The sequence below is a fragment of the Nyctereutes procyonoides genome, unplaced genomic scaffold (assembly GCF_905146905.1).
Source record: "Nyctereutes procyonoides isolate TBG_1078 unplaced genomic scaffold, NYPRO_anot_genome, whole genome shotgun sequence".
NCBI classification, from domain to species: domain Eukaryota; kingdom Metazoa; phylum Chordata; class Mammalia; order Carnivora; family Canidae; genus Nyctereutes; species Nyctereutes procyonoides.
The window spans coordinates 36458406-36477470 of NW_026575134.1; the positions used below are offsets into that span (position 1 = coordinate 36458406).

Consider the following 19065-nt stretch of genomic DNA (forward strand, 5'->3'; position numbering starts at 1 on the left):
GCTTGACCCGAGAGCACCAGCAGGCTGCCGGCCTCGCCCTCCGCTCCCTCCTCCTCCTGCAACCCCGGGGCCTCGGGGCGCCGGTGGGGGTTCGAGCGGGCCCGGGCTGCAGGAGGGGCGCGCGGGGGCGCGGGGTCCCGCCGGGGAGCGCGCACGGAGCGGCGCCTCTGCCGCCCTGCTTCCTGGAGCTGTGCTCCTTTGACCCCAGTGGCAGTCCCTGTCACTGCACCGCTCGCGCTCCCTCCGGCTCGCCGCGCCCTCGCTCCCTCTCCTCGCCCCCTCGCTCGCTCTCTCCCCGGATCCCGGCTGCTCGGGTCCTTTCTCCCCCCCACCCCCGCCCCCGCCCCCGCCTCCCTCCCGGGCCGCGCCCCCCCCTCCGCCCCAGCCCGCGGCGGGACCTCCGGGGTCGAAGGTTCTGGCCCGCCCGCGCCCCTCGCCGCCCCCGCGCGCCCCCGCGCGCCCCCCGCCCGCCTCCCGCCGGCTCGGGCCGCTCCGCGATGGATCGGCTGCTCGCAGGGCGCTGAAGGCATCCCCGGGACCCGGAGCGCAGCCCGGGAAAGGTAATCCGCCCCGGGAAGGGAGGCGGAGGGCGGGGGAGGGGGAGGAGGCGGCCGGGCGCCCGGTGCCGCGCGCGAGAGGAAGGGAGGAAAAAAAAAAAAAAATGCACACACAAAGCGGAGCCCGGGTGAGAGGTGCCTTGTCAGAGGCGCGTGCGGGGGGCTCGGCGGCTGCGGACCGCGCTGCCCCGGTGCTCCTGGCGTTCGCACGAGCCGGCGCTTCCCGGGCGATCGGGAACCCGAGGAGGGCGTATTTTCTACCCCAGAGCGAAAGCAAATTCTTTTTCGGGAGCTGTCTGCCTCCCACTGCCCATCTCGCCCCTCTGCTCCCCTCCCCTCCCCCCCCACCCCGGCGCCCCAGCCCCCAGCCCCCAGCCCCCGACCTCTCGGGGTCCCCACCTCCAGCGCCCTTCTCCGCCGGGATTTCTTAGGAGGGGTGAAGGGGGGCATGTCCGCGAGGGGCATCTGCGAAAGCCAGGCGGCGGGGATGGGGGTGGGGACCAGGGCTAGGCGAGCTGTTTACTAGAAAGTCCCGGGGTTCTGTGTTCGAACCGCCCCGGCCTAGGCCCGGGTGCATTGTGTTGGCCCGAGCCCCGGGCGCCCGCGGCGGCCCGAGCGACGAGCGGCGGCCGGGAAGGCGCCGCGCAGCTTTGTGCAGGGGCTGCGCTCCGCCGCCGCCCCCGGGGCCGCCCGCGCGCGCGCCGCTCCCGCGCGGGGCTTTTTCTCACCCTGTCCCCGCGCCCCCAGCCCCGCTGTCCCCTGCCGCCTCGGGTCTCCGCGATCGCAGCCCGCCGAGCGAGCCGGCGACCCGGGCGGGGCCCCCGGTGGGGGAACGAGCGAGGAGGGGAGGGGAGAGAAAAAAAAAAAAAAAAGAAAGAAAAAAGAAGAAAAAAAAAAAAAAAGTAACCGTTGCCGCCCGATTTCTTCTCCAGAGAGGCAGGAGTTTTCTTGGCTATTTACAGGGAACAGGGTTATCTTTGTAAAGCCTTTGCGTTCCGGGGTTTTGCGGCCTAGGAGACGAAGGGGGCATTTTTCTGGAGATCCGGGAGGGACTTAGAATCCACCAAGAAGAAATTTAAGGATGCCCTCCCGGTGGGGGCGACCGAGAGGACATTTACCACCTCCCGCTCCCGCCCCCCCGCGCGCCCCCCAGCCTGCCCCCAAATGAAGCGCAGATGCGGGTCCTGCAAAACGTGTAATTGATTTCGAGGCTGCAAACAAACACGCAGGTCGGGGTGGGGGTGGAGGTGGGGGGGGGAACCCAAGAAAACTTTAAGGGAAAGGAAAGAGGTCTAAAGAAGGGGAGAATTCCGTGGCCTCCACACCCCCTTTCCGACGCTCGCTGGCTCGCTCCCTTCCTTTCTCCGCCGCTGCAGGGGAGCAGCCCGGCAGCCCCGGGGCAGGGAGCGGGGAGCGGGGAGCAGGGAGCAGGGAGCAGGGAGGCGGCCGCGGCGGCTGCGGGCGCGGGCTCCGCTCCGAGGGCTCGGGGATGCCGGTGCGCCCGCGGGGCTGACGTCGGGGGCGTGGGGCTGTGATGCTCGAGCGAGGATGGCGCGGTGTCAGAGCCATTGGCCGCCGGTGGTCATCAATCAATCCGGGGCTGGGGGAGAGAGAGAGAGAGAGCGAGAGAGAGAGAGAGAAAGGCGCCCAGCGGAGCCCGGGGCCGCGAGCGCAGCTCCAGCAGTGCCAGCAGCGCGGCGGCAGCGGAGGCGACGGTGGTGGCAACGGGGGACCGAGCGAGTAAGGCGAGCTGGTGCTCCAGGAAGGAAGGGGGAGCTGTAGCCCGGACGAGCCTGCCGCGAGCCGGGAGGGCAGGGCGAGTGTGTGTGCGTGTGTGCGCGCGCGTGTGTGTGCGTGTGTGTAGTTGCTAAAGGACACCCCCCCCCCGCAGCTGCCCACCCTGGATTTAAAACAAACAAACCAATCCAAAGTAGAGAATTCCGCGCCCCCCGCCCCGCCATATATAGGCTCTACGCGTTGCCAGAGGCGCAGGAGAAAAGTCCTGCCCTTTCTCTGCGAGAGAATGTGCCAGGCGGGTGTCCGCAGTGCTGGAGACAAGTTCAGGTGTAAGTGCGGCGGGAGGGAGGGCGCTCTGCGGACCGAGGCACGTGGGACTTCGTGCATCCCTCCCGGAACCCTGGCGGAGGAGCCTCTGCCAAGGCTTGCAGGCATCGCTCGGGGTCACCGGGGTGCATAACCCCGGGTGGGCGTTAAAGAGTGGGGGCGTGAGTTGAGAAAGCCCTCGCTCCGGGCGGCAGAGGGAGGAAGGACAGAGCGAAATTCGGTGGCGCTGGAGCAGGCGAGTTCCAAAGTGCGGCCAGGCGGCCGGGCGGTCTCCTGAAGGGCCGGTGAATGAGTAAAATGAGCATCCTTGTTGGAACGAGGAAATCACGGGCTCCTCTCTCATAGGCTGTGCCGAGCGAGCTCGGGTAGAGAGGTCAGGAGTCGTTGCTTTGAAACTTTTGGTAAATTGGACTTCTGGTGTCTGGGAGGTGGAGACAGTCATTTAATTCCTCAGCTTTTTAATCCTTTCATTGCCAGCAGACTTTTAAAGGTTTTCCAGGCAGATTCCTGAAAAAAAAAAAAAAAAGAACATTGCAAGTTGCACAGCTTAAGGGACAGGAGACGGGATTGCTGTCTAGGAAATGCAAAATGAGCCCACATGCTTTTTTTTTTTTTTTTTTTTTTTTTAAAGAGAAAATCAAAGTAGCACCAGCATGAACGTTTGGCAGTGTCAGTCCCTTTTCGATTTTTCCTTTAGGATTCCTGGCATTTAGTGCCAGGTTCCTTTGTTTTGTGGAGCAAGTGTGCTGAAAGATAAAATGAAAATTAAAAGAAAGAATACCGGTCTCTTTAAATGCTACATGTAAAAAAGTGATGTAAGTGTCTTGAGGATAAGATGCTCCAAAATCTGAACATTTGGAAGACTTTACTTCCTAAGGATGTGAAGCAAGGTGAATCAGCTTCTGGGTAGTTTTAGGCAGTGTATCATGCTGTCTTGTTTCAAGCTTTTTCCAGATCTCTCAGGTCAGAGGAGGGGCGGTTGTCCCCTCTCTCTGAGAGTTTGCTGGGAAAAAAAGAAAAGCCTTTACGTGTGTTGGTGTTTAATATCTTAGGATATGTTCATTTTGTGATGTGAGTGGGGCTGAACATAGTATTTTAAAAAATAAGCCTTTTCTTGACTTGTCTGTAAAGGTTCCTGTGAAAGTTTTGAAGCTCAGCTGCCTCAGTCCGACAGTTTCTTCAAAGGACTCCAGATTAAAGAAGGTAGACACTGCAGGTGCACTCTTTCGATAAAACATTTGAAAGAGAACATGGGTAAAGATGAATTCAAATGAGGTGCCAGCCACCCATTTAGCCCTTCAGAGTTACAGGGGCCTGTGCTTGCTGATGAAAAGATGTTCTGTTTGTCTTGCCGGGGCAAAGGTGCAAAGAGGCACAGATGTTCACCTGGTAGAAAAGGCCATTCTACTTGGACTTTAGGATAGAGTGGACCATTTAGGAGTGTGAATTGATCACGTCCTAAGTTCTCCTCTCTGCTTCAAATGGGAGGGTCTGCTGCTAACTCCTTTAAGCCATCGCATGGATGTTTTACATAAGAGGTGTGGAAATTTTATTTCTAGGCTGTTTTCTAGTTTAATTGGTGAGTTTACTCCAGAAACATTTAAACCCCTTCTGGCGCAGAGTGCAGACGTGGCTATTGAGAGGTCACAGTGGTGGAGACGTGAATTTTGTTTCCTTTGCTTCTTAATGCTCTGTATCTCACACAATAGACATTGATGGCAGGAACATAAGAATTGCCATGTAATTTTTACACCACTCTTTAATTTATGCAAACACTAAGTTCTCGCCGTCTGAAAATGTGTATTTTTTCCCTTTGATGGCTAACATTCTTTTTAATGACAGTCATTTCTATAACAGGAAGATGTTTTCATTTGTATTTACTTTTCAGTGTGGCGCAATTATGCAGTTTTGCGCTCCAATAGTGTCTCGGTACTTTGTGTCTCAAAAGAGAATTACAGTACTTAGAACAGGACTGCAATTTGAAGCAGGTGTTGTGTTTTACTGTTATGCAAAATAACAGTAAAATATAATTGGGGGGAAATTAAGGAAACAGCTGCAAACTTGGTATGAAAACTGCTACATTATGATTTGTAAGCAGTTCTTATGGATATCTTCCATCAAAGGAGCAGGGAAAGATTTTAATTTAGTTAATCCTCCTTGCCTGGTTGTCTATCAACTAGTGCTTAAAGGACTCATACCTCCCATGAAGTCAGGAAGAAGAAAGAGAACCCAAAGTGACACTTTGTTTAAAATGCCAGAACACCAGGGATTCATCTCTTGGCAGTGGCGATGTGCATTAGGAACGAAGGCAAGGTGGGTGTCATTTAGCTTGCTTTGCTAATATGAAGAAGGCAATGATTTGAGTAGAACACTGTGGAATTTCTTAGCCCAGCTAGCATATGGAGGACTACACAACCCCCGGGGTTGTAAAATAATAAAATAAATGGCCTATGGCAGGCCATCTGCCTTTTGCTTGATATCTAAGGTGTTTCATGCCAAATCTAAATCTAATCTTATTATTCTAAATATTTTTATTTGAGATAGCAGCTAAGATTCCTGGAGCTTAATAGCGCACATGGCAAACATTTTCTGATGTGGAGCGCCTAAAGTAAGAGCGTGGGTTACCCAAGGGTTACTCAGGGAGGGTGCTCCCCATTTCTTTTCTGTTGCACTAATCCATTCCAACAGACTCAGTGCAGGGATGTGCTCTCTCAGTCTTTGCATACCTATCATGAAAATAAACATCCTCATTTCTCAACCCAGCACAGCAAATAATACATTGACATTTATCAAAATAATCAAAACTAATGGAAGTTTTGAAAGAATGAAACCCACTACTGAGAATTATACAGCAGCAAGCAAGAATGAGGTGGAGGATATAATGGCTACTCCCTTTCAGTGCTCTCTTTGGGCTCTGAGAGGGGCCGTAATGAATGCATCCAAGTAGTGGTCCAAGCCTGGATGTGTTTGACTTTCCCCCAGCGTGACTGGAGTGTTTAAAGAAACTATATTACATTTTAGCAAGAGGGATTTGCCTTACCATAAGATTCTTGGCCAGAGTGGAATACATATGTATACCAGGCGTTGAGTACCTGTGTATTTGGAGAACTGCTTGTGAAAGAAAAAAGTGCATGGAACGGGTGCATATTTTATGTGTGTGTTACAGATATACACAGGTATCTATTATAAGTGCAGCATTTTAAATTTACATTTGTCATTGTGTTATATGGCTGTGTTAAGCATTGAGATTTCACATTATTCTATGACATCAACTTTGTACAGACCAAACATTCCAATTAGCAGGGAAGGTTTGGAAGATTCTCCACTTCGAGCACAAACCATTTATAGTTAGACACCATGGCAACTGTGGATATGCCCCTTCCGTAATTCATGTTAAGTGCCATAATTATAATTAAAGAGGAAATCTTAGATTGAACGCCATTGAAGTGATTTGCTAGCAGCCAGCAGTGTCATATGGAGTGCAGTGTCCACTCGGAAGTGCGTGCAGGGTAGTGTTGGGAATGGTGGTACCCACGAGGTGACGACACATATTAAGATTTTTTCCTGAGCCAAATTCATGTCCAGGTGTCATATTTGGTGTTTCTTAGAACACCTTCTTTTTCTTTGTTCTCATTTTATAATTTATTTATTTATTTTTTTTCAGAAACACACAGTGGTATTGATGAGTAGATCCTTGGGTTCAGAGGTTGGCTGAAACACACCATGCCTGCTTCCATCCTTTGCTCCGGAAAGTTGTGAATTGCTCATGCCTATAGGGAGGAAGGATGGCTCATGGGATTCCTTCTCAAGGCAAAGTTACCATAACGGTGGATGAGTACAGCTCAAACCCCACCCAAGCATTCACGCACTACAACATCAACCAGAGCAGATTCCAGCCGCCACATGTACATATGTAAGTATCACTCATGAATTAAAAAAAAAATTAGCAATCAAGAAAATAGAAATAAAATAAGAAAGTCACTAATGATTTCTGCCAATGACAATAAAAGGTATATGATTTGTAAAACAGATGGGTATCCGTGGTTCCAAATATAGCTCAGAGGAATACCTTAGATGTGTGTAACTTTCTCAGATTTTCAGAGTACTTTCAACCGCATTTTGATGTTAGATCATGATATCTAAGGGTGGTCGTCAGTTGCCCACATTTTGTGGATAACAACAGACAGGTTAAGGTATTTGCCTGATGTCACACAGTGACTTTTGGCAGAGTCTCCTGACCCCTGGTTCAGTTTGCTTTTACCTTGTGCTGTTTGCCTCCATGATGAAATATTTCTTTAAAATTTCTGTAGTTTTTTTTTTTTTTATTTCCACCACACCTCACCCCACTACCCCTTTACATTCAGCTGGGAAATAGGCCTAATTGGGACTAATTGTCCAACCACTGCTAAATCCATTGTCTTGCCTGTTGCTAGTGGAACGTGTGCTGCATGCTGCAGGACTCAAACAATATGGGGAACAAAGGATTAAGGGACAGTGGAACAGTTGGTTCCAGGAATTGTACTTTTCTCTCACTCCCTAATGCTATTTAAGTCATGTTGCAGTTTTAAACTGTTTAAGGAACAGAGTGTGGGAGAAATCCAGAGGCAAAGATTTTGCGGCACCTGGATGCACAGCAGCTTTTTTCTGTTCCCCTGCCACAGGATGTGCTGGGCTTTTAGCAGGAGGGGCAAAAGGTCACCATCTCCCTAGTTTATTCAATGCCTAGTGCTCATTCTCTATTAGACCCTTCCAATGTCTAACATGAGTCTTTCATAGTAGGACTAAACCTCTTTGAACACTATTGTGTAGTCAAGAGAGAAAGGAGGTTAGGGCTCTGTTGACTGTTTTTTCCATTCCTGGCAAAACTGAACTCGGGGCTTGTGTAAGTCACAAGTTCTTTTTCTGGTATTTGTTTTATTTGAGCTTTTGAAAAAAATAGTAGTCCCCCTCAGACACACACACATACCTCTCCCCCAAATTTACAAACACTAATCAAACAAAAAAGATCTCTCTTGACTGCCTGGGTATTAGTGTAAATACTAGGATGTTGCTTTGCAGGTAGATTCTATTACCTATGATGAGATTTCTGGGGGAAAAAAAAAGAAAAGAAAAAGGGAAAGAAATCCTTGTGAATGGTTAGTGCTAAACTGTTTTGAAGAATTTTTTTATACTTTCTCTAAATCAGAATTTAGTCATGATTTTATGAAAGATTGTTAACGTGATTTTAAGGAAAAGTTTTTAAGGTGAATGAGATTTTCCTTTGTTAAAATGGCTTTTCTGAACTATATGTCTGTGTTCATTTCAAAATTTCCTTTTATTCTGCTTCTAATGATTTCTTTTTCTTCAAATATGTCATAGAATTTGTGCGAGCTGGACTTGGGATGCCTTTAGCTCTGTTCTGCCAGTGTGACGTTTGGTATTAAAGAATCACAAAGAACTTTGTGAATTCTGTTTCCTTTCAGGCAAAAGAGAGTATGTTTTGCCTCAGATTCCTCGGAAGATGACTGATAGGGAACGCCACCTTAAGTCCTCCCTTGTTCATGGCCCTAAGGTTCTATTAGTTCACTGGGAATGAACAGAGATATTTTTAAAAAATCACGTAACCTTAGAACTAATCTGCTTAGATCTAGCCATGAAAAAAATCGAAGGATCAAATTACATACATCTTAAAAAAAAAAAAAAGGCTTGCAAAAATGGGGTTTGCAGTGGTAGCCTGAACAGCGGTGTAGCCCTTCACTAGACTTTCCACCTTTGGAGTAGAGCACTCTTGTACGATCTGGGTCCAGGGGACCTTTTCACTTTCATCACTTACCCAGGGCTTTCTGCCCGAACGCTTTGCTCCAGCCACCCTGCAGGTTGGCTCCCTGTCGCCTGAGCACACCTCTATCTTGGTGCCATTGATTTCAGTGCTTCTCACGGCTGCAGCACTCACACTGATGCTCAGCTCATCAAATGCCTCAGGTCCCTGCAGGCCTCCCTACATCCATAAAACCTCTCTGTCTCTCCCAATCCAAGCTGACCGTGCCCTGCTCCCCAACACAACGCCCCAGTACTTCAGCCCATACCTCCTGCATTATTATCTCTTGCGCTTTCATTTGTTTCTTAAGAGCGGTGATTGAGCAGGTAACAGGTGTTCAGAAATACTGATTGATGGCTTGATTGATCCACTGATTTGACTGTGCATTGAGATGAGATTATAATTGAGATTTGGAGATTTTCATTGGAATTTTGCTGTCCTATCTTAACATTTTGAGCGTTTGTATGAAGGTGTGTGTGTATTGTCAAGCAAGCTGGCTCACCTTTTCCTTGGCTTTATTTTTCCTTGTTTGGTGCCCTAGCGCAGTGACTGGCCCATACTCGGCATTCAGGTATCTTGGTTAAATGTGACCATGTTACACTTCCTTTAAAGTAAAAAAAAAAAAAAAAGAGAGAGAGAGAGAGCTTAGTCTAAATAGAAACTTAAATTGGCTGGAAAATATCCATAAAATATTCAGTCTAAAATATCTTCAGTTTTTCTGAAATTCTCAACATGACATGGCAGAGGTTTGTTCCTCTCCCTAAAAATATTTTGACTTTTCCACTTGAAAAGTTGTTCATTATTTTGCATGAGGCCCCTAAAATGCTCCCTTTCCTTTTTCACTTAAAATTGAGGCCTATGAAGATCCATAATGGATCACCTGAATTGGAATTACAATCCTGGTCTCTTAAGCGATCCATTGTCTTCTTCCACACAACCTAGTGGGGTTTTCTTGCCTTAATTAAGGAAGAGTTCACTTCCCCTTTAGTTCAGTTAGTCTCACATCAATTTTGTGACCCCCCTTGGGCAATTTACTTCTTTACTCCATGCCTCAGTTTACTCGTTTGTACACATTTGCACCAAATGATAGTTATGGATCTTTTTAGCTCTGACCTACTGAGATCAAGATTGCGATTAAGATGACATTTATTTGCAGGGGGTTGCTATAGGGGAATACAGATACATAAAACTTGGTCCCCATCTTCATCAAGCTCATCACTGATTTCTGAGCTATTGCTTCAGGTGGCTTTCGGAGATTTACTGTTTGGTCTTGGATTGGCTTCTCCTGTGAGGTCTCATGAGGCTGCCACCAAGCTTTTTAAGAACCACTGGCCTGGGGATCCCTGGGTGGCGCTGCGGTTTAGCGCCTGCCTTTGGCCCAGGGCGCGATCCTGGAGACCCAGGATCGAATCCCACGTCGGGCTCCCAGTGCATGGAGCCTGCTTCTCCCTCTCCCTCTGCCTATGTCTCTGCCTCTCTCTCTCTCTCTCTCTCTGAGTGACTATCATAAATAAATAAAAAATTAAAAAAAAAAAAGAACCACTGGCCTGCATCTCTGCCTGCGACATAGGGATTTTTCTTTAACTGAAGTATAGTTGACCCACAAAGTTACTTTAGTTTCAGGTGTACAGCAGAGTGATTCAACAACTCTATGCCTTATGCTGTGTTCACAAGTGTAGCTGCCATCTGTCACCAGACAACACTATTATAATACCATTGACTATATTCCCTGTGCTGTGCCTTTCATCCCATGACTTATTCATTCCAAAACTGGGAGCCTGGGCCTCCCCACCTCTCTTCACCCATTTTGCCTATCCCCTCACCTCCCTTCCCTCTGGCAACCACCAGTTTATGCTTGTATTTGTGGATCTGTTTCTGCTTTTTTTTTTTTTTAGATTCCACATATATGTATACATGTGCGTGTATGTGTGTGTGCGTCAGATGTATGGTATTTGTCAATCTCTGTCTTACTTATTGCACTCAGCATAATATCCGCTAGTTCCATCTCTGTTTGTTGCAAATGGCAAAATCTAAAGGAAGATTTTTGTTTTAAAGAAAGGAATCCTATATGACCTTGGGAAAGAAAATGAAAGCACAGCTGGAGTTGATAGGGCAGTATTTAGCCAAGAATTTGCGTGCCCCTCCAACCCAGACTCTTGAACATAGTGATTGATGTGATGATTGAAAACCAACAATTAACAGCATTTTGTTTTTCTACAATGTCTTCACTTTTCCCAAGTGGAGTGTTGAGAAAATTATTTAGTATTTAGTATTTTTAATGTTGGTGGGAGGAGATGCTGAAGGCGCCAACGTAGGTTTGAAAGCACCATAAAGATTTTGTATATTCTTAATGATGTGAGGCCTAATAAAATATTATAAAACCTCTTTTAGTAGGGTAGCCAGCCATCTCCGTTTTTACACTGAAAGGCCTGTGTTCTGGGAGACCCCTCGGTCCTATGCTAACCAGGATGGTTGATCACCTTACTGAGGTTCATTCCTCACCTCCTTTTTTTTTTTTTTTTTTAAGGAATTGGTTGCTAGGAAGCTCATACCAAATCTTATTTTCAGTTTTAGTCCCTTTTTGTCTTCAGTTGTCAGCTCGTGAAGTATTACTGTGCTTTTGTTCATTTATACTTGTTTTGAGGAGGCAGCATCACATAGTGCTTGACATCTCCAGTGGAGTAAGATTGTTAGACTTAAAACCTGGTTTGTGCCACTTACTATCTGTGTAACCAACTGTGGAGAGATGTATTAAGTTCTCTGTGTTTTCTTTTTCCAAGTTGTAAAATGAGGACGATAAAAGTAGGGCCTATCTCAAAAGGTTGCTGTGAATGTTAAAACAGTGTTACTTGTAAAAATTCTTAGAGGGGTTCTTAGTATATGGTTTATACTCAATACATGTTAGGTGTTATTAATGATTGTTTTATTGATTCTGCATTTTTTTATTCTAAACTGTCCTAATTAATTTTGAAAATCAGTGGGGTAAAAATAAATGAATAAGAAAATTACTGGTAAGTCTTGTCCTGTCTTCCTCAAGGAGCCATTCCCAGCAAACTTTTCTGGGTGGGATATTTGACTGTCAGGGTTGGCAGATGTTCTGACCTCTTGATGGCTGGCAAGGTCATAAAGAGCCTAGGATTATCTCATTAACTTCAGTTATTCCTTGGGAGTGACAGTTCCAAGGGCAGAAGGAATCCAGTGACCTGAGGGTTGCCTTGTTATTCTCTGTGAAATCACAGTGGCCTTCTTCCTCATGGGCTATTCTCACATTCTTGTATTCCCGTCAATGTCTTAGGCTCCCCACCTATGGCTGTGGTTAAAACAGAAGCATCAAGAATTAACTCTAATTAGCCAGGATTGAGTGCAGAGGGCCACAGCTTTGGCTAGGGAATGAGGAGAGTGATAGCTGCAATTAGAGATCTATATACAATGTTGATACTACCAGTTAGTAGTTTGGCTGAGCATTGATGGACAAATTACTGAGTCTTCTCATCTGTAAAATGGGTTGATTGACCCTTTGAGATAGTTGTATCAATTGAGATAAAGCATATATGACATATAGTGCCTGAAAGATAGCACTTGATACATAGATGCTGTGATAATACTTAAGCTCTTTCCATACGGCCTCATGTATGTACCCTGGTTACATCAGTGTTAACATCTTCCTTTCTGAACTTCTTGGTTGTATGAAACTTGACAAGTCCAACTCGTGTTTTTGTTACTTTTTATTGCATTATATAGTACCTGTCAGTATTTGGCCATTGTGAATCAAAAGTGATCTGAAGCTTTTAGGTATCTTGGTGATCATTCCATGCCGAATTCTTAAAGGATTTTGTTTGTGTGATCTGAAGTTTCATTTTTCATGGTGGGAAGTAAATGTTTATGTCAGGTCTGTACTAGGCATCCTTAGGTGCAAAGACAAAGTTACGGAAGAGAGTTACAGAATGGTGCCTTTTGGTTAAAAAAAATATATAAAAGTGTGTAGAAAAATAAATACCGACATTACTAGTGATTATTTAGGGAATGACTGGAGGAGGGAGTGGTGGATAAAGACCTTTCACTTTTTATTTTATGTACTTATGTATAATTCAAATTTTTTATAGCAACTATGTGATACTTTTATGATAAAAACATTTTTTAAGAATGATAAAAATGTAATTTATCTATAAGTCCTTCTGCTTTGTCTGCAAGATTTACACTGAAGACTCACACAAATGTAAATCTTCTACTTTCTTTGGGCCTACCTTCTTTGGATGGTGCTTTCTTCTATTTTATATTATAATCGAAGAATAGACCAAAGGCTGTTTATTGGTTCAGTATAATTCTGCTTGCTCACCTGTGGGAAGGTGGGAGCAGTGACAAAGATGTTGCCTCCTTTTTCGTCCTGTACCTGAAGGGAAATTTGTTAAGAAGTATTTTTGGATTCAGTTTTGGAAGCCATCAGAGTACACAGTATCGGTAAATAAATGGTTTGCTGTAGTAGACTTACTTGATAGCATTTCAGAGACCTGGATGCTAGTCTCGTCTTGGTCACTAATTAGGGCTGTGGTCATTAGTGCATTGGGCTTCTCCGAATTTCAGGTTCCTCATCAGGAACATGGTGCCCTTTAGCATCATTGTCTCCCACTCTGGCAGTTTTGGATTTCTCTTTCTTATCTTTAGGTCTGTTTGAAATTAAGAATATGAATCCCTCATCATTCGTGCTATTTGTAGGAAAAGAATATAATAGTAAGGTATCATGGGGATGTGGTGGAGAGGGAGAAGAGGAATGAACCCTTAACTCTTCGCCCACGGGAAGACTAATATCAATGAATCAATGAATGAATGAATGTCGGGGGCTCTGTAAAAAATAGCACTTTACTAACAAGGTAGAAATTAATCCTTTGTTCTGGAGCTGGGCTGCATTAGTTGTTTTAAAAAATATATATATATTCTAAACATTATTTCTCTTGGTAAGCCACTCATTCCCATGCTCATTCTCATTACAGATTTATCACTGGCCTACACATTAGCATGGCCATAATTTTTGTTAATGTTTTCAATCTGAAATTCATCGTGGAGATGCTGAATGGCTCTTTTCGTTTGCACTCATATGTAAACACAGAGTATTTTTCTTTTTCTCTCTCATTTCTTTCCTAAAATAAGTTCTTTTTCCTATATACTCCCTGAGGGTACTAGTCTTGTGGTCCGTGACAGTTTGACTTCATTTTAGAGCTGACTTTTTTCTTATTCTGTAGATTTCTTTGTTTGCATTCAAGCATTTAAAAAGCAACCTAAAATTAGATTTTTTTGTCCATATGGATTTGTTCTTAGAATCCTGGTTGTATGTTGTATAACTGTGTAGTACTTTTTGCTTGTTTGTTTTTTGGTTACTTGACTTTTGAGGAGGGTAAAGCATTTTGACAAGTAAAGTAGATCCCATCTACTGTGGTATGCCTGGATTTTAAATTCTGAAATACTTACCTACATTTATAGAGATAGAGGAAGATTCACAGGGTAACAGTGGTTATAGTCAGTGGATATACATATCCTGAAACTGGGACACCATCAAATCATCTCTCCTTATGAATTGAATCTATCTCCTGCTCTAAGTGCAGTTTTTGTTATTTTTTTTAAACTTCCTTTATGGAGGTGTTTTGAGAAAAACATACAAAATGGCTAAGTGGGAAGTAATGCAATAGGGAGTCTGTATATGAGACATATTTAATTTAATTCTGAGATTTTAAAGCTTATGAAGGTGTAGATTTTAAGATATCAAAACAAAGCCAATGCCACTGAATCTACCACGTGTCGTACAGCAAGTTCTTGCTAGTTCTGAATTATTTCCAAAAAGGAAAAGAAGCTCGCTGAGTCTCAGAAGATCTGTCCCTCAGCTTGTTTTTCTTTCTTTTCAAGTTTTTCCTCAGCTCTGTCCTTCTATGTTTTTTTCCCCTTTTAGACTTCCACAGCATGCCGGAAACTAGATGTTTCATAGCCATCCTGGCATGATTGGGCTATTACTTCAATATCAGTATGGACAAAACTACCCTCCTTTTGCAGACCACCATGTTAGTCTGCTTTTTTTTTTTTTTTTTAATGTAGAAGTACACTTGGAGGCTTTGTCTATGTAAAAACACTAACTCTGCAAAGAGGAAACTCTGTTGGATTTATTGGCCCTTGCAGTATTTGGGTCTGCATATTTTTATTCTATTTTGTTTTGAAGGTTTTTTCCCCTCAATTTCTGTCCCTGTAGAAGGGTAAAATGTACATAAGAAAATGCGCTTTTGCAGGCTTTCGATATTTTCTTCTTTACCACAAATCAAGAATATAAGCCCCTCTAGTGGGTTTAAATTTTTGTGCGGTTTTATATTAAGTAGTAAAGCTCTCGACATCAGTTGAAAAAAAGAAAAGAAAAACTAGTAACATTAATAAAGCAAACAGGTTCAGTACTTGATATTATTGAGCTTTAAAATTCCAAGTGAGAATTAAACCGTTCTTGGTTCATCTGTTGGTAGTTGCTTCCTTGAAAGATTGCCGTAACACAGACCCTACCCAAGCCCATTTATTTCTTTGTGTAGAAAGCCTCTGAAACCTTCCAGCTCAAAGATTTGATAATTCTTGGATTGGAAAAATATCTTTTCCCATCTTGCGGTGGGCTATTTTGGCATTTATACTGATTGGCTAAGAAAAGTGGCTTACTTGTGGTATTTAGTTTTAGGTATTTGGGCCTCAGACCAAGTTTCAAACTGTTTACATATTGCACACTTAGTTTAAAATGTGTTTTGCACAAAGACTTAAAACCGAAATCAAGAAAAAAACTTAAGTCTTCCACCAGCTAAGCAACTTAAGCATGTTTCCCTAATTTCCTGATTTAGCCTTTTGCTATGACATAGACAGTATACCAGCTCTATTTTAGTTCTGAGTTTTGGAAAATACTTCTCTTTTTGTTTCATTTTGCTTTGCCTTAAGACTTCAGAGATAACTACAGAAGCCTATCAGACTGTATTAGATACTTTTTTTAAGTCACAAATATCATACCCATTGCTTTTTGGTTTTTCCTTGCCATTTAAAAAAAATATTACCAACTTTTGCATACTGATCCTGCTTGGGTGGGCAAGGAATATACAATGAGGAGATGTGTGTTTTCTGGAGAAGAGGAGAAATGGGAATATGTGTGAAGGGGACAAAGAAAGGGAGAGAGGAAAGGAGAGAGAGAGAGAAGCAGATATATTCATAGATCATAACTCTTTCTTGCAATTATGATGTTCCTGGCCTTGGGCTTGACTGTAATGCTAGGAGAGTGTCAGGATCCCTAAACATCAGTCAACAAGGAGATAAGACAAATTGCACCTTAGCTTTCTGGGTTATGCATGCCAACCCCACATACCAATGAATCCAGCCTTTGAAAGGATCAGAATAGCAATTTTTGATACATTGTTCTGATCCCTGAAAAGGAACAATTTGTTAGGCCCTTTGAGGTAATTCAGACTTTAGGTTGGTATTTCAATATATTTTTTTTAAAAAAATCCATTTGACAAATAGCAAACTATGAACCGGCTTTGGAGAGATACAAGAATATCTGAAATCGCGATTTCCCAAGGTTGGCCATCTGTTCGTATCTGGGAGACTTACCATATGTTGTGCTCAAATTCCAACTTCTACAGGTTAACTTGTTTTCACTTTGTTCTTAACCCTCACATTTTGGGCACCACCGGGTAGCCCTGAAACCTCTTGTGACCCAACAGACTTAGAGAAAAGAAGATGGGGACTGCATATCTTTGGGAAGAAGAAACTAGGAAGGAGGTGTCAACTCCTGAAGGATATTAATTCCTCCTTCTTCCATAATGCTGTTCAAAGATGAATGTTTTCCCTGTGTGAGACAGAAAGGCTTGGGTGTCTGTTCAGTACAGTGGAGTGAACCCCGTTCTACCCCCGCACCCTCTGACACTCTTGAGGATTCAGAAGGGAAATCATAACACCCCCCCCCCCCGGGAGGTTGTTTGCTCCACATTGTGCCTCTTGGTGGTGGTGGTGGCAGCTTGGCGGATGCCTGGTCTGCTTTGCATCTCTCCATCTCGACCCCTGGACGTTAATGGCAGTCGGCACGCTCCACTGTTTATCTTGGAATTTGATACCATCATCTTGGCAACCAAACTGGGACCTTTACTGCTCAGATTGTTTGTCATTTGTTGTTAATTATCTGTTGCCATAAATTCTGCACTTTGAGGAAAAAGGGAATGTTTTGAAATATTTCCTCCAACATGTAAGTGGAGCTTCATTTTCTGTGGACAAAAGGGGGGTGGGGGGAATCAGCCCTTTTGGGAACTGGTTTCAGGGAAATCAAATGCCCTGGTTTTTCAGACAGGCTTGTAGATCTTACTAGGCCAGCCAGAATTTGCAATGAAAGAACCGTTGCAATTTAGCAATGGTCTGTGTTTGTGAGGGGTACCCTCGTTTCAAGGAAAAGAATAATTTAACTTTACATAAGGGGTTTTGCTTTTGTCACAGTCTCTTTGTGCCATAATTGTGTTCTGCGTGTGCGAGAGCCTGTTCCCTGCAGCCGGTTCCTTCCTTTCAGAGGTTATTAAGACAAAGCAGTCCAGAGTGAAAAGTAGCTTCTGCTTACCTGCCTTTATGAGGTGTTTATTTTGTTAAGTGTAGAATTAAAATGAGCTTTCTGGCCATTAGTTGGATTTTAGTCATGCCCCCACACTCTGCGGGGAAGATTGTGTCACCTTATAAACAAACAGTGCTGTTTTGCGAGGTGCTGTGCCACCGGCTGGAGGGGCCGCTGCTGGACTGAATGTCTTAATAAAGCTGTAAACAGAAGAACATGAGGGAGGGGAAGAATGAATGCATATATTTTGGAGAGGAGAACTCAAGAAGAGAGGGGTGCTTGCCCAGCAGAAATCTAGGCACATATTAAAAATATGCAAAAAAAAAAAAAAAGAAATTTGAAAAGCTCCCCCCTTTCACTTCCCCAAATAGCATATCCTATTCCCGTCTGTCTCTCCACCCCCATGCCCCTTGCATGTGTTCGGGTATATTCTCTACTCCTCGAGCCTTAGCTTTACTGGGGGGATCATAATAACATATGCTTCACTAGGTAACAGCGAAGTTTCTAGTAGATGATGCTTAGTGCTTAGTAAAGCACGTAGCACAGCATCTCAGTGCTCAGTGCACGGTAGGTATCAGTATTAATATTATTATTCATTGAGGGCAGCCCCGGTGGCCCAGCGGTTTAAGCACCTGCTTTGGGCTCAGGGTGTGATCCTGGAGTCCCGGGATCGAGTCCCACGTCCGGCTCCCTGCATGGAGCCTGCTTCTCCCTCTACCTGTGTCTGTCTGTCTGTGTCATAAATAAATAAATAAAAATTAAAAAATATGTATAATTATTCATTGGGACTGAGTCCCCAGTGGTAACCCTTGGGCTTCAGCAGGTCTTCATGGCAGCACATGGGCCTCACTACCAGAACCTCTTTTGATGCCATTCAATGTGGTGTGTCTGTGTTACTCTTGTTGAGAAGTTTTTTTTGCTTTTGTTTCCGTTTTCCGCCTGCTTTTAAAGTTTTTAGGACTGTGCTGTCTCCCAGGGGACTCCCACACTGGGGAAGGAGGGATGGAGTCTGTGCGAACTTACTGAGAGCCAGGGGCACAGACTTAATAAACTCTTATCTCCACTCCCGGCATGCCGCCTGCCTGAGCCAGGGTGACTCTAAGAGATGTGCCTTTCCTGGAGCTGTGGGATTTACCTGGGCCTGCCACCTTGGGCTTCCCCAGAACCAGAGAATGTCCTCCCTGGGCTTATGAGGAATGACGGCAATAGTGCTCTTTCTGAAATAAAGCACCATTTCTATGTGTTCCCTTCCATTATCCTTTTATTTCCTCTGTGTCAGTGCTTTTTAAAGGGAATGCATTAGGTATGTGTGTACTTTCTTTTAGCACACAGATTACAATCAGACTCCAGGATTAAGAAATGTGTGTTAAATTAGTGTCTCAGACTTAGTAACGGTTTGAGTATGAAAAATAAGGGACTGGAGGGGAGGAGAATGGAGGTTAGGGGGGAAAAAAACACCCTCAGACAGCTCTGGGGGAGGCTGGGAAAAGGATTTAACACTTTGGATTTTTTAGAAGCCATTAAAACTCTGATGGGATCAGATTACCTGACTGCACATCTGAAACATGAAACTCTTGCCCTAAACCGTGCAATTGAGTTAAGCTCAAAATTCAAGGTCTCCCCCTAAGACTGGCCTCTGGGTAAGCCTCATTGTGAATCACGAAATGATTTCCTTTGAGAGGAGCAAGGACTACAGTGAGGTTTTTATGGCCAATTTAGTCTGTACACTGGTGCCAGCCAGACATTTGGCTGCAGTTAGTGCCAACTTTGGTGATCTGTCCACCGATTTTTCCCAAGGTCTTGGATCCTGTCTGTTTTTGGTGCTGACATTGAGGGGAAGACACGTCGTAAATCCAACTTTCTAGGCACACCTCCTGAATTTTTTACTTTTAATTTTTTCCAAGTCAGTGGGTACTGAGAGGTGTGGGGGAGAGCATTAGGCTGGTCCACTGCCCTAAACGTTGAGGTTCGGAATGATGTCAACGGGCCTCCTCCCTAAATGCTGTTTCCTCCCTCCTCCTCTGTCACTTCTTTAGGGGATCCCCTACCCC

At 44.7% G+C, this 19065-nt stretch overlaps 1 protein-coding gene across 2 annotated transcripts in view; it reads left to right on the forward strand.

Moving 5' to 3' along the window:
- Nucleotides 1–432: 432 nt before the first annotated feature.
- MPPED2 (metallophosphoesterase domain containing 2) overlaps nt 433–19065 on the forward strand; it is a 176442-nt gene continuing 157809 nt past the window's right edge. For both annotated transcript variants that reach the window (XR_008661307.1, XM_055301042.1), the window contains exons 1-2: nt 433–560; nt 6286–6534. Coding sequence is in view for 1 of the 2 variants with exons in the window: in XM_055301042.1 (XP_055157017.1) it covers nt 6407–6534 (128 nt within the window). In the remaining variant the exon portion in view is untranslated. The remainder of the gene's footprint in view (nt 561–6285; nt 6535–19065) is intronic.